General features: G+C 39.8%; 1 protein-coding gene across 1 annotated transcript in view; it reads left to right on the forward strand.

Moving 5' to 3' along the window:
• Nucleotides 1-13,254, forward strand: part of SORCS3 (sortilin related VPS10 domain containing receptor 3) — a 272,688-nt gene that overhangs the window by 237,895 nt on the left and 21,539 nt on the right. Inside the window, exons 17-19 of the mRNA XM_085229454.1 lie at nucleotides 3,314-3,427; nucleotides 4,865-5,036; nucleotides 11,250-11,436. Coding sequence (XP_085085580.1) covers nucleotides 3,314-3,427; nucleotides 4,865-5,036; nucleotides 11,250-11,436 — 473 coding nt within the window. The remainder of the gene's footprint in view (nucleotides 1-3,313; nucleotides 3,428-4,864; nucleotides 5,037-11,249; nucleotides 11,437-13,254) is intronic.

Here is a 13,254-nt window from a genome sequence, read left to right on the forward strand (position 1 = left end):
TAACCCCGAGAAAACTGATTTTCATTTTTATAGCAGTTTATCAGGATCAGTGTCTGATTTAGTATCAGTGTGATTCATGGAAACTTCACTTATCTTTGAATTCAGCCTGAAGAAATGTGATGCACAAGGTCTGCACACTTATTTGGACCTAGGCTAGCTGAGACTCCTTTCTTTTCAGATTGTGAACATACTGAAATACAGAAAAAATGAATAAAAATATAGACAAGAGTGATTTATTGAATATTGGAGTAGTTTGTCTCTGTAAGACGTTCAGGGAAATAGAGCAGAGATTTTCATCTTATCTGGATGGATGCTTAATTTGTTCCTGATGCCAAAATTACGTCTGAGACTTCTTAGCTTGACTCAGGAGATCTTTCCCTTTGTTCTCATCCTGAGAACTTACAGGATGAACAAAGTATCTTGCCCTGCAGTATCTGCCCTTGGCATTGGCATATGCCTCTGAGCCACACCAAGCACTAACCTCTGGAGAGGCCTATGAGTTTGGTCTTTGTTTTGTGCCTTGCCAGCTTTATAATTTCACAGTGAAGCTTATATTTTCTAAGCTGAAGTGGAAAACTGCAGTAGCTAAATTGGCCTTAAATGCTGCTCTGCCTCAAAAAGTGTTTGCATCAGAACGCACCTTTTCATTTAATTGAAATGCATGTGTTTGGTATCGTTTTTGCTTAATTTTCCCACTAACATGAGAGAATATTGCTTTAACCTTGCCAGTCCTGCATAGGAGATGTAGTTAGAGGACAGCAAGCTGCTTTTTGCTTCAGACTCTGTACTGCCAACTAACTTCTAATTGTATATTTGTCTCCATTGCTAATGGAGAATCAGAAGGACTAGCTTCACATTAAGAGTAAGATTTGATGCTAGTTTTTAAGGGCTGATTGGAAGAAGGTATGGGACAACTGTAATGAAAAAAAAGAAAAATCAACCTGAAAGTGCTAACAGTGTTGTTAATGGGGTGTTAAGCTCAATTTATCTTAAAAATGATTTTCAAAGAGGAGAGGCATACTCATCTGCTCTGACTCTTGACTTCAAAAGGATGACGTAGTCCTTTAGTGCATGACAAGATACACATTATTCTAGGATATGATTCATCAGCCTTCTTTTGGATGTTCACATGAGAATGGCAAGTACTGGGGAACACCTCTTCTCTTTGCTGACTAGAAGAAGGCTCTATATGGGGGATCTGATAGAGATATGCCTCCACTGTAAATACCTACAGTTGGAGACACCGCTCCTACTCTTTCATTTTGTGCTTTTGAAAAGGAAGATGTCTACTAAGCCTGTCTGGCTAGGTTTGCAATCATCAGTTGTTGGAAACACCAACTAGTCTCTCTTATCTGTGAACTGAGCACATCCCATGGAGAGACAGAGAAAGGAGAGGGGCTGACAGCCTGTGTTGTGTGAATACAGTGACCAGCAGGTCCTAAAAGACTGACTCCAGCCTTCTCCAGTAAGTAATTTTGGAGGCTTGTTCTATTTACAGAGCATCCTACGCTATGAGGTTTGATCATGCCTGTCTTTGAGAGCTCTGCGGAAGGAACAAATGTCTGTAGGAGCCCTACAGCACAAGCTGTGACAACTGTTCTCCTTCTCATTTGGTCATAGAGCCTTTGCCCCGTCTGCCTCATCTTGCAGTGATATCAGTTTCCTGCTGTTAGATATGAGGCTAATCTGAATTTCAGGGGCATAAACTGTAATCCAGGGTCACTATTCAACAAATACTCACAAGTCAAGGTCAAGGGTGATTTATTCCAACCCTCACCGTCATTTTAAAAATAAAAGCTTGGCCATCTTTGACAGAGAATGGCAGAATGAACTCAGAAGTGTTATTAAAATGCTTACTGATCTTTCTTTTCCCTCTTCCTGCCTCTTTATTTACTCTGTCAAGATAGCTTTCCTGAGAACGACAGCATAGCAGCTGGACTTGATTATTTCTTTAACTTATGCAAACCCTGGGGCTCATGAGAAGGAAGGTGGGCAGCATGCAAGGTTTTAATATACATTTACCAGAAGTTAATGAACAAGTACAGAACCTTAAGGGCATACAGCAATGTTGTCTTTAATTTTATTAAATATTTATGCAGTTCTTTTCTTCTTTGGGGCAAAGTACAGCTCCTCCTGAATATTTTTAATTACCGAGTCACTGCCAGGCATTTTTGACTGTGCAGGTCAGACCGACTGAGAATGATTAAATTGAATGTTGAGGGAAGGAACATTAGGGAATCTGAACCTTTTAAAGTAGCTTGCAGAATTTTTGCTCTCCAAAAAAGAGAGTAGCATCTGGGGTCACTGGAGACATAACACAATTTTGTCTCAGCAGAGCTCCTCCTGGAGACATTCTGCTGGCAATTCAGGCCCTGAACAGGGGAAAGGATAAAGCCCAGAGTGTCCTAAAGTGCTTAGAGTGTTTTTAAGGCAGTGACTTCTGCAATGTCTGTGTTTCCACATAGGTTTAATTTGTTGGCATTTGTTAACCTGCTTCAGGCAAAAATCTAGATTCCATTTTTATTTACCCCTTGAATCCAGCCTGCCAAAAAAAGGATATGCATACAAACTCGATTGAAAGCTTATTAAAGCTTGTGGAAAGCTTTGGATTAATCCCATTGCTTCATCATTGTATTGGCATGCAAAGAATAATCTTAAATGCAATTACGCGTACTTCTACTCTTTGGTGATCTAAGGAAGCATCAGTACTCTTGATTACTTCCTCACTTAACACAATATTGTGTAATCCTTCGATACCGTATTGTGTGTGCTGTTTTAGTTTAGGGTTGGAAAAACATAAGCTATTTTTTTCATAGGCCAGCCTTAGCTTGGTCAAAGAGCCATTAACATACATGTTTATAGACATATCTAAGCTAGTTGTTCAAGAAGTGTTCCTATTGTTTCATATTCCAAAGCGCTTCCTTGTGAGAAAGTATCATCATTGTGGAATTGGTCTGAATTATTCTAAAAGCAAAGACAGTAAAAAGCATGCGAACCAAAAGAACCTAACAAATATGATGATTATTAATAAATGGGGAAAAAAATTAACAGTATCATTTTTCTTCTGAATCCTTGTCTGTATTTTGATGCCAACAGGAACAAAAGTTCTCTGCTGTTCTGCAGTGTTGGTAGTTCTGGTGTTCTCAAATTTCACAAACTAATCAGGCACTTTGTCTTGGAATGATCCTAATCCACAATGCTACGCCATCCAGAGCTGCCAACACACACACTGGGGAGCAAAAGCATTGCTTAAAGGTGAGCTAAATCCAGTGAATAGGAACATAAATACACTCATGACTTATTGTCTCCATAGTGACTACGGCTATGAGAGGCACAACAACAACCAGTGTATCCCAGCCTTCTGGTTCAGTCCGTCCTCTCTGTCCAAGGACTGCAGCATTGGTCAAAGCTATCTGAACAGCACTGGGTAAGTGAACATTGACAGCTCTCTGGTTTTGGTAGACAAGAGAACCTGGTCTGACCTTTTCCTCCACATTCTGCTTGACTGTTGTCCAATCTTATTCGTGTGGTAATGTTTGCAGCTGCATCTGTATGGAACATTGCCTCATTCTTCAGAGACAGGGAGAAGCACATTAACATAAGTGACACGTAGATATTGTATTGCTACCAAGTGATGTGTAATCCCTGGAGCCTAGACTTGGAGCTCCTCTGCTTCAAAATTAAAACACGAATCCAGAAGGTGCATCTGAGAGAAAGCTGAACATTTAAAAGAGCAGGCTCATGGTATTTCACCTTATATTTCATTGAACCTCTTTCTTTTTTTAAAGCTCTTATTTATTATAGCTTCTGGTAAGACTAAAATGAACAGTTTTCACCTTGTGATTTTTTTTTTCCCCCCTGCTATTTTCACATTGTATACACAGTGCAGTGAAATTTCAGACAAGACACATGTGCTGGTTTCTCTTGGTTATACCCAGAACATACAGCAAATGTTGGTCTATTATGGTAGTATCATTTGCAAATGCTATTCTGTTGTGTGGGTGATAATCTAAATGTTGGTTGAGCTTGATGAAAATTGTGATGTTCCTTCTCAGGCACTGCAGACCCTGAAGAGTTTACAAGACTGCTTCTAAATCATGGATTCTGTATGCTTGTTTATTATGGACAGGGTGATTTAAGGTTGATAGTTGGGAGTGGCTGAAGAAAATGTGGCTGCTGTGAGTCTGGAGTCGTTTTGCTTCAGAGACAACATTCCCCTTATCCCCTTTCATCTCAAAGGTTGCTATAAGTATGGAATGTAATGACAGCCCTGGCCAGTGTGATTGTTTGTGGCCTTCTTGACAGCAGACAAGAAGAAAATTGCTGGAATCAGGACCTTCTTAGTCAACCCTATGTTTTAGTGTGAAATTACCAGAAAGGCTTAATCTCTGTCAACAGCACTGGGAATAGTCAAGCATCTTGCAAATTTGCTAATATCTTCCAAGCAGATTCAAGAGAAAAACTTTTTCCATGAATAATTTTAAAACTGAACTGGACAAAGCCATTACCAGATCCTTCCAAGTGCTTATACTAGCAGAATGAAGGCAGACAAAATGTAATAAAAAACTGGGATGCAGGGGGCAATCCTGCAGGCATAGCAAATTGGGGGAATTCTTGGTCTTTTAGAAACACAGAGTAAATGACCTCTATAATAAGTGTCTGTTCTCAGTGCTGCTGCTGAGAATCTCTAGAGAAGACTGGATTGTGATTTGTTTGGTTTTCTCTGGTTTAATAATTGTGATTCTTCCTTTCAGTCAGGGAGTCATACAGGCAGTTAGCCTTTGAGAAAATGCTTACATTATTATGGGAAAAAAACCTTTCCACCCGTTGCCTGGCCCAATTTCCTTTCATTTCTGCTCCCCAGGTACCGAAGGATTGTATCCAACAACTGCACAGATGGCTTGAGGGAGAAGTATAAGGCCAAGATGGAGAAGTGCCCTGGAAAAGCACCTCGAGGACTGCACATCCTCACCAGCGATGGAAAGTTGGTCACAGAGCAGGGGCACAATGCCACCTTCATCATCCTTATAGAAGAGGTGTGTTTCCAGACTCAGCAAGTCTTTCACAGCATGGCAGGACTGGTACTCTTTTTCCTTTATCTGTCAGGCAGCTAAGAGGAGAAGAGCAATCAGGCAAGGTTACAAAATGCTGAATGTTACTGAGACCTGGGGGAATTCTTGAGAGAGTTGTACATGAAACATAGGAGCAAATAATATTGTGTCAATTCGTATGTGTATTTGCCTGGTTATCTTGCCTACCAGTGAAGAATGCTGTTGAAGAATGACAGGAGATTTGGTCTTTTCCCAGAAGCTTCTTGCTGCTTCTACTGAGCTGCAGTTTAGGGAGTTTGTGAGTCAGAGATGGAGTCTTTATGCTTACCATTTCCCAGTTTCTGGGTTGCTAACCTTTACTTCTATCTTAGGTGATGCATTATTAGGAAAGGTTAAGAATACTGGGGAGTGTTCAGGCTCATAGGGAACAGCGAGGGATGTTTAAACATTGTTGCTTTGCAGTAGGAATGGAGCCTCTTCAATCCACCACCAAGTTCCCCAGTGTGTATTTGTGTTATTTTTAATGTGGTAGGATTCCTCCTTTAGCTGGCAGTAGCACAAACATACAGTGCCATGCTGGTGATTGAAGCATCAAAATATTGAGGTATTTCCCGTGGTCGGAATCAGGTATCCCTTTGCTTGGTGAACACGTACATTGCAACCCTCGCCACTGTAGTCTTGTGGCTCGGTGAACAGTTAGATAGCTAGGGCATTTTGTATGCCTCTGGACTGTTTTTCTCAAAATATTTTTGCCTTTTCTGGTCTGTGATTTGATGTTTAGGGGCATATGTGACTGCTCTGCTTGCAGTTACTGCACTTCACTACAGGGAGGAGAGTAGACTACATTGGCCACTTAGAACTTCAAGAATATAAGCTAAGTCTGAGCATGCTGCTATGGAGAGGTATTTTTTCTTGTAATAGCTTATTATTATTTTTTAAACACATACACTTCTATTACTTTAAAGACTTGTCCAGTAACTAGGTGTTTCATTGGAACCACACTAATCTGACAGGACTTCTTTACGTACTTCCTCAGAGATTCATACTTTCTCTGGTTTTATACAAAGGGAATTTCTTGTCTACATGGCTGATTCCTTTATATTCTACAGACTTGGCATGGTAAAACGATTTGTATAGACACTAGTGAGTGGGAGTTCAGAAAAGAACAGACATAATCTAAAAATTAGGAATCTAGTAGTAATTTATTAAGGAATTCAAGCGGAACTGCTGTGTACAAAGAATGATAAACAGATGGGGAATAAGGCAGCAGTCAGAGTAGCTGAAGAGTGGAGCCTTTACAAGCTTCAGAGAATAGAGAGGCTGCTGAATAAATATGTGAGGGTGTTGACTCTGTCCTTTGTTGAAAAACATTTCATTGGAACAATTCTTGTCCTAAGGAAAGGGTATTTGCAAGAACACCTTTTTGTGGGTGAACAGCTTACTCCACAGAGTGCTGTATGTTGAGTTTGTTTCTTAAAATGAAAGGAAAGGTCATGTTAAAAAGGGAAAATATAGCCTGATTTTGGAGAAAAGTATTTCAGTCTTTCAGTATGAACCTGAGACTGTTTGAAAGAAAAGTCAGCAAAACAAATGAGTTGTCATGAAAATATTCCTCAGCAATTGGAAGAAATCATTTTTGGAGAAATCTTTATTATTACATACCTTACTGTCATAGAGATTAATTCTTTCCTCACATCACTTTCTCTGCATAGTCTGCTGGGAGTTTTGTTGCAACTGAGTCTTTCTCTGTGACCTCTGTTCAGCCCTTCTAATCCTCCATACTAATCCTGACCAGCATCTTTGTGTCAGTTCCTTTCTACCTCCTAGAAAGACATGCACCCACAGTATACTGGTGTGTGACTGACCTTTATGTTATCCAATGATAAAATAATGTTTTATTATAGTTACTGGAAAACAATATTTCTCAGGATTTGCACATCCAGTCTTAGTATTGTTCACAGTGGTAATTCAGGATACGTGTGTGGCAATGACAAAGAAATGCACTGACAGATGATCTTGGTTTGTTTTTAGAGGTATGGGGCTGTGCTGTGACTTCTCTGCATATATATGCAGGGAAACATGAGGAAATAAGAGCCTTTTCTGCTTTTTGTTTGAGTTTGAGCACAAAGAGTTAAGACTGCCAGTATGCTGTTAAAGGAGTTGTATTCTTGACCAGATCTGTGATTTTTTTTTTTTTTTTTTTTTTTATCTTTCTTATATATCCTCAGCTCCTCTCTGAAAGCCAGCCCCTCAGGCTTAAATGATTGTTTAGTGGCAGCTCCAGATAGTGAGCTTTGGTTCCATTGTCTTCTGTTTATGCCATCACACAGCTTCCCTCTTTTGTTAATTGCAAGGTGATGGCAAAGCTTGGTAACAGGTTTGTAAATGCAAGTGAGCTGAGAAAGCAAGCAGTGACTATTAAAGTACAAGTCTGAGCAAGTATTAGAGCTCTGAACATCTATTAGTAGATTACTGAACCGTGTTTATAGAAAGAGGTAGCCACAGATGTGCCATATTTTTACACAGTTTGAGAGCTTCATTAGAGAAACACCTTTAGATTCAGCAGAAACAAGATTGTGTGCTTCTGAATGCAATGGGAAGAATAATTTCCTCCCAAGCCTCTTCTGTGCCCGCTTTGTTTTGTTTCTAATCTCAGTACTCTGCCTGCTCTTCCCCGAGCTTTGCCTTTATGTGGGTTATTTGAGGTTTCGTGACCAAAATATATTATTTATGTATACAGATAAGAAAACTTTTCCAGGGTCATGCTGGGGTGATGACTTTGGAAGGCCATTATGTGACAATACTCTTCTCCACCTGTTCCACTACCCATCAGCATGCCCGCTGATGCCTGCATACAGAGCTCAGTCTTTGTGAAAGCCTCTAGCTCAGAGCGTTTGGTAGCTTATGGGGCTTAAAGCAATAAATGTGCCTCTTGATTATATATATAAAGCAATTAATTTTATCCATTTGAAATGTCTCCAACAATTTCTATTTTAATTTAAATTTATAAATTTCAGAATGTCTGATATTGTATGTGGGGCTAACACTTCTTTTATTATTTTATATACTGGATACAGAGGACAAGAGAAAGAAAAAATTAGTGTGATGGGCTGGCTTTTCATTGAAGACCAAACTCTCATAATTAGGTGGTACTTAGCCACAAGAAGTCACTTCCTATTTCTCTGCTTCAAACCTTCTCTTTTCAAGTAGAATCAAATTGGAGAAGCAAGGAGAAAACAGAATTGCGTGGCAAGAGAGGAGAGCTCCTGTGATAGGTACAGGAGGGACAGCCCGAGGTCACCAGTGATGAATCCAGCCCAGATATGACTTTTATCTTCTGTTCAGTGTCTTTCATATGAGATGAGCTTGTGGTCTTAGTACATTCCCTCGAGAAGTAGTTTTGAAGGGCTTAACAAGCTGTGTGAGCCTTTCTATCAAATAACTGCATATCCCAAGAGAGTAATTTTATCCCTGTTAGAGATTTCTGTTGAATGACTTAAAAAGAAACCTCTCTATCAAAACTCAGTATTATAGATATAGGTTTTGCTGTTTTTTCCACTCTATTTCTGTTTTTTCTTTTTGATCTCCACTATAATTTTAATGTCCTAATAAGAAAGAGGTGAAAATATATGGTTCCTAATAAAGTCAATAGCAATATTCCCCTGGCCTGTTTGAAATGGGAATGGTGGAGCAAGAAAGTAGAGATATCTAGCACCTGTAATCAATTGCCCATATTTCAAAACCTACATAATAAGCTAGACTTTATGGGTATGTGCTTGAAGACTCCGGATGTACTCTCAAGGCAAAATCATCCCTGAAAATACCATTTCTCCACCCTGATTTGTTAATGCAGGCAATACAAAATTTGTGGGGCATGCTCTGGTCTCAAAGACCTAATGCAATGTAACCTGGTCTATATTCTGTGCTCCCAGTGTACAGTCCTCCCATCCAGAGGATAAGATCAGGTGCACTTTTGAAACTGGAATCAGTAGCAAAACAGTGCATCCTGCTTCTGTCAGGGTTGCCGTTACTGTTTGTATAGAAAAAATCATTAATGGCAGAGGGATTCACGGTCAGAATCCAGGCTGAAAACTGTGTGTTCTTCCACACCCAGGTAAACCTGAAAAGTATTGCTTAGTAGAAATCTGGTGCAGTCAGATTTAAAACTCTTGGGGACTGTCACAATGTGACTGTCCCTGTCAATGTTTTCACTTCATCTAATCTGTACATTTTTTGTAGGAAGTCTACTTGGGAAGGTAGTGATAGGACAAAGGGGAATGGTTTTAAGCTCAAAGAAGGGAAGGTTTATGTTGGATGTCAGAGGGAAGTTCTTTACTCAGACAATGGTGAGGTGCTGGAACAGGCTGCCCAGAGAGGCTGTGGATGCTCTGTCCCTGGAAGCATTCAAGCCCAGGTTGGATGGGGCCCTAGTCTAGTACCAAATCTGGAGGTTGGTGGCTCTGTGTGTGACAGGAGAGTTGGAACTTCACAATCCTTGGGGTCCCTTCCAACCCAACCATTCTGTGATTCTATGAAGCTGTGCTTTCTTTTGCGCAACAGCTGGCCCAGAGACTTTTGTGAATTCTGACTTCAGAGGTCTTTTCCAGCAAATGGAGGACTGTGCAGGGTCTGACCTGCCTGTGAAGGGCTTGGAAGTACCTCAGAACTGGCTGTGAGTTGAGTTACATGGTTAACTTCCCCTGCTTAGATCAGTATGGACTGGAACTGACATTAGCTTTGATGTTAACCCTGTGTGCTTACAGCAAATGGGACTTATGAGATGGCTTTGAAATACTGCCACATTTCCTTTAAAAATAACAGTAAAAATAACAAAACAAAAAAAAAACCTCACATACATTTAGAAGCAGAGATTTTTAATTTGTTGTTTTTTGTTACTCTGGAACTGATGATTGAGAACTTATCATCAGTACAGCTGGGGTCATCTTTAAAAGGTAGTGACGTCTTTTTCACCCAGGGAAAATACAGTGGAGCCCTTTTCCTGATAAATTATTTGAGCTAATACAGCTTATATATATACAGAAAGCTGCACAGGTATTTTCAGGGTGTAATTTTATTTCACTTTAGTGAAATCACTGTGGTGGGCTTTAGATCTGTTTAAATTAGACTTGTTTTGTGTTACTTTTAGTCAGCTGAGAACAAATACCTAGTAAGGCTCCAACAAGCTGAAATAACAGACACTTCTATAGTTCAACTACGGTGATTTAAAACGTAATTTAAACTTAAGCAGTGCAGCTGCTGCTTCTAGACAATACCTGCAATGCTGGAATCACTTGTCTGCCGTTCTCTCCTTCATTTAATAGCTATCATTGACAGTAATCTTAGTAGGGATTTTCTCATCTTCTCTTGCATTCTCCTGCGTATCACTGGGCCCAATCTCTGTGTTGACTGACATTAGACAAAAGCTGTCAGTCATCTGTGTGGGACTCAACCTTTATAAATTCTGCCATCCAGAAGTTACGTGTCTAGCTGAAATTAGTTATCTAGACTTTTTATCATAGGGGTACAGAGATGGATATTTGCAGAAGATAATTCGTGTCACCTGTCTCAGTTATCTTAGAATAAATGTATTAGTCTGTTTCTTTTCTTTTTCTCTTTTCCATTGACTATTCAGGAAGCCTGAAAACTAGCTTAGGCTAGACCCAAGTATGTCAGTATCGTCAATTATTAACCTGTCTCCAGAATGTTCCCAAGGCTTCCATTTACACCTGGGAATTGCATCTAGCAATTAGCATCTAACCTCCCACCATTGTAGTGCCTCCCTTGCTGCTTCTGATGAAAGTGCTTGTTGGATGTCACCCATTCAGCATAGGGCTGTGTAAAGTCCTGCCCTTTGCAGTGACACATTATCCCCAACCATGCATTGTACCAGAAGAATCAAATATGATCCCCCTGATATATGCATCTTTGACATTCTACTTCCTCAAAATCTCTAAATCCAAGATGACAGAGTAACAGCTGCAAATGTTCAACTACTCTAAACATTAATAATAATAAGTAGTTAGCTTGGCAGTGATTTGAATCTGGCCCCTTTTGGATCTGGCAGAATGAAGCTTGACTTTTTTAGTAAAGTCATGAGTTTGTGTCCACACTGATCAAATGGAGCTGAGCAGTGGGATAGAATGTAATATAAATCACTCTTATCAGCCCAGTTCCTTAATCCAACCTTCTTTGTTGCAGGGTGATCTCCAGAGGACAAATATTCAACTTGATTTTGGGGATGGCATCGCAGTATCCTATGCAAATTTCAGCCCTGTTGAGGATGGCATCCGGCATGTATATAAGAGTGCTGGAATCTTCCAGGTGACAGCATATGCAGAAAACAGCTTGGGCTCTGACACTGCTGTCCTCTTTTTGCATGTGGTCTGTAAGTACTTCCTCCTGCTAGATTCCTTGGGCAAAATCCTGAACTCATTGAAAATCCCTGCAGCTTCAGTGGGGGCTAGGAGTGCATGCAACCTCACTTACATATGCAACTTTTGGCTTATTTAATAAAGAGGAAGCATCTTTTAACAAAAGTGTATTTACAGTCTGCACATGCAGAGAAAAGCTTGAGAAGGATTTTGAAAAGGTCAGAGGTAAAACAGCATATGAAACAAAATCCAGATGTGTTTTTAGTGTGCTTCTAATACCAAGAGATTTAGATTAATCTGCTGCATTTTTACTCAGTATTTATGTTTTCAGCACATATTAAATAAGACAAAAATCATTGTGATGAGTGTATTTCCTGGGATATGGATGTACTGAGAACTGCTGTGAAACTTGTGCTTCATGCATTTGACGTGCGCTTCTGACTTTCCATCGCTGTTACATAGATGAGTCTAATTTCTCTCCACCTGACACACGAGCAGAATTGTAGAGCCCTTGACTGACCTTATCAAAGCCTCAGAAGGGAGGAGAGAACCCAGGATGAGACCAGGAAGGTCTCGGTTCTTTGTCCTGTTATAAGACTACTCGTTCTCTTGGATAGGCAACTGAATCTGTGTTCAGATGTACCTCTTTGGTTGTGGTGCTTTCAGACATGTCCATCTTTTCCCATAGCCTGTCAGAAAATATTCTATTCTGCCAGTCTTGTGTTTGAGCTTTCCCACTGGAAACAAGTCCAACAATTCCAAAATGTGAGAACTATTTTCTTCTTTTAAATCTCAGGCTCCCTGCTTGAAAGAATAAATGTTCCTTGAAGCTTTTATTATGCTCATAATTCCCTCAAAGTCAATCATGGCTGCATTTTACAACCTGTTATTAGAGCATTAACTGTTTTTTCCTTCACCTTGGACCATTAGCTGACAAAAGTGATGGTTACCTGGTAATAACAACGAACTTTGTAAGGATTATCTGATTTTTCTCCCAGGAACTGCTATTCCATGCTGAGGATTTTAGAACAGAATGCAGAAGAGGGGCAATTGTTAGGCTTATTTGTGTCCTCTTCTCCCTCAGCTTCTCAGATCTCTCTTCTTTGAATTCTGTATCCTTCTAAGATGGCCAGCTTATTATCATTGTATCTAGGGAAGTATTTTCCAGACATTTACATTCACACTAGCAGTGAGAATTAAATAAATAATAAAAAAATAGTACTAGACTTTTAATATATTTTGATGTACTAGTCAGTATTGGAGGTTTGCCCTTGAAGCTCAACTGTACAGGCAGAATGGCAGCTATATAAATCACCTTTGGTATAATGTCTGTCTGATGCTGGAACTTCGTGCTTTAAAAAAAAAAAAGAGAGAGAGAAAGTAGCTCCTGGGCTTCAAGTAGTTTTCTCTCCTTCAGCCTTAACAGAGAACAGTCATCTTTTCATCTTAGTGGAATCTACTTTCAAGCTGCTCATCCCCTCATTTAAAGAAAGGCAAGATTTTAGCATTTTTCTTCTTCATGCATTGTCAGAAAATATTTGGGGGAACCTGCTCTTCATGGGAATCCTGTGTACTTCATATAGGCAAATTCCAGAAATGACATGCTGGTAGACCCCTTAGGAAAAGGGGAATTAAACTGAGAGCCAAAACCTTAGGAGATGGTTCTGTTCTTCAAGCTCTATATTCTGGTGGTAAAAGAACAGCTCTTGCTTTGCAGTATTCTTGTCATCCAAGTAGGTGAAGTAATTAATATCCCCATTTCATATTTGAAAAGCTGAGAGGTAACATAACTAGATAATTTCAGTTAAAATCAGCAATTTTATGCTTCCTCG

The sequence above is a fragment of the Meleagris gallopavo genome, chromosome 8 (genome assembly GCF_905368555.1).
Source record: "Meleagris gallopavo chromosome 8, MGAL_WU_HG_1.1, whole genome shotgun sequence".
NCBI classification, from domain to species: Eukaryota; Metazoa; Chordata; class Aves; order Galliformes; family Phasianidae; genus Meleagris; species Meleagris gallopavo.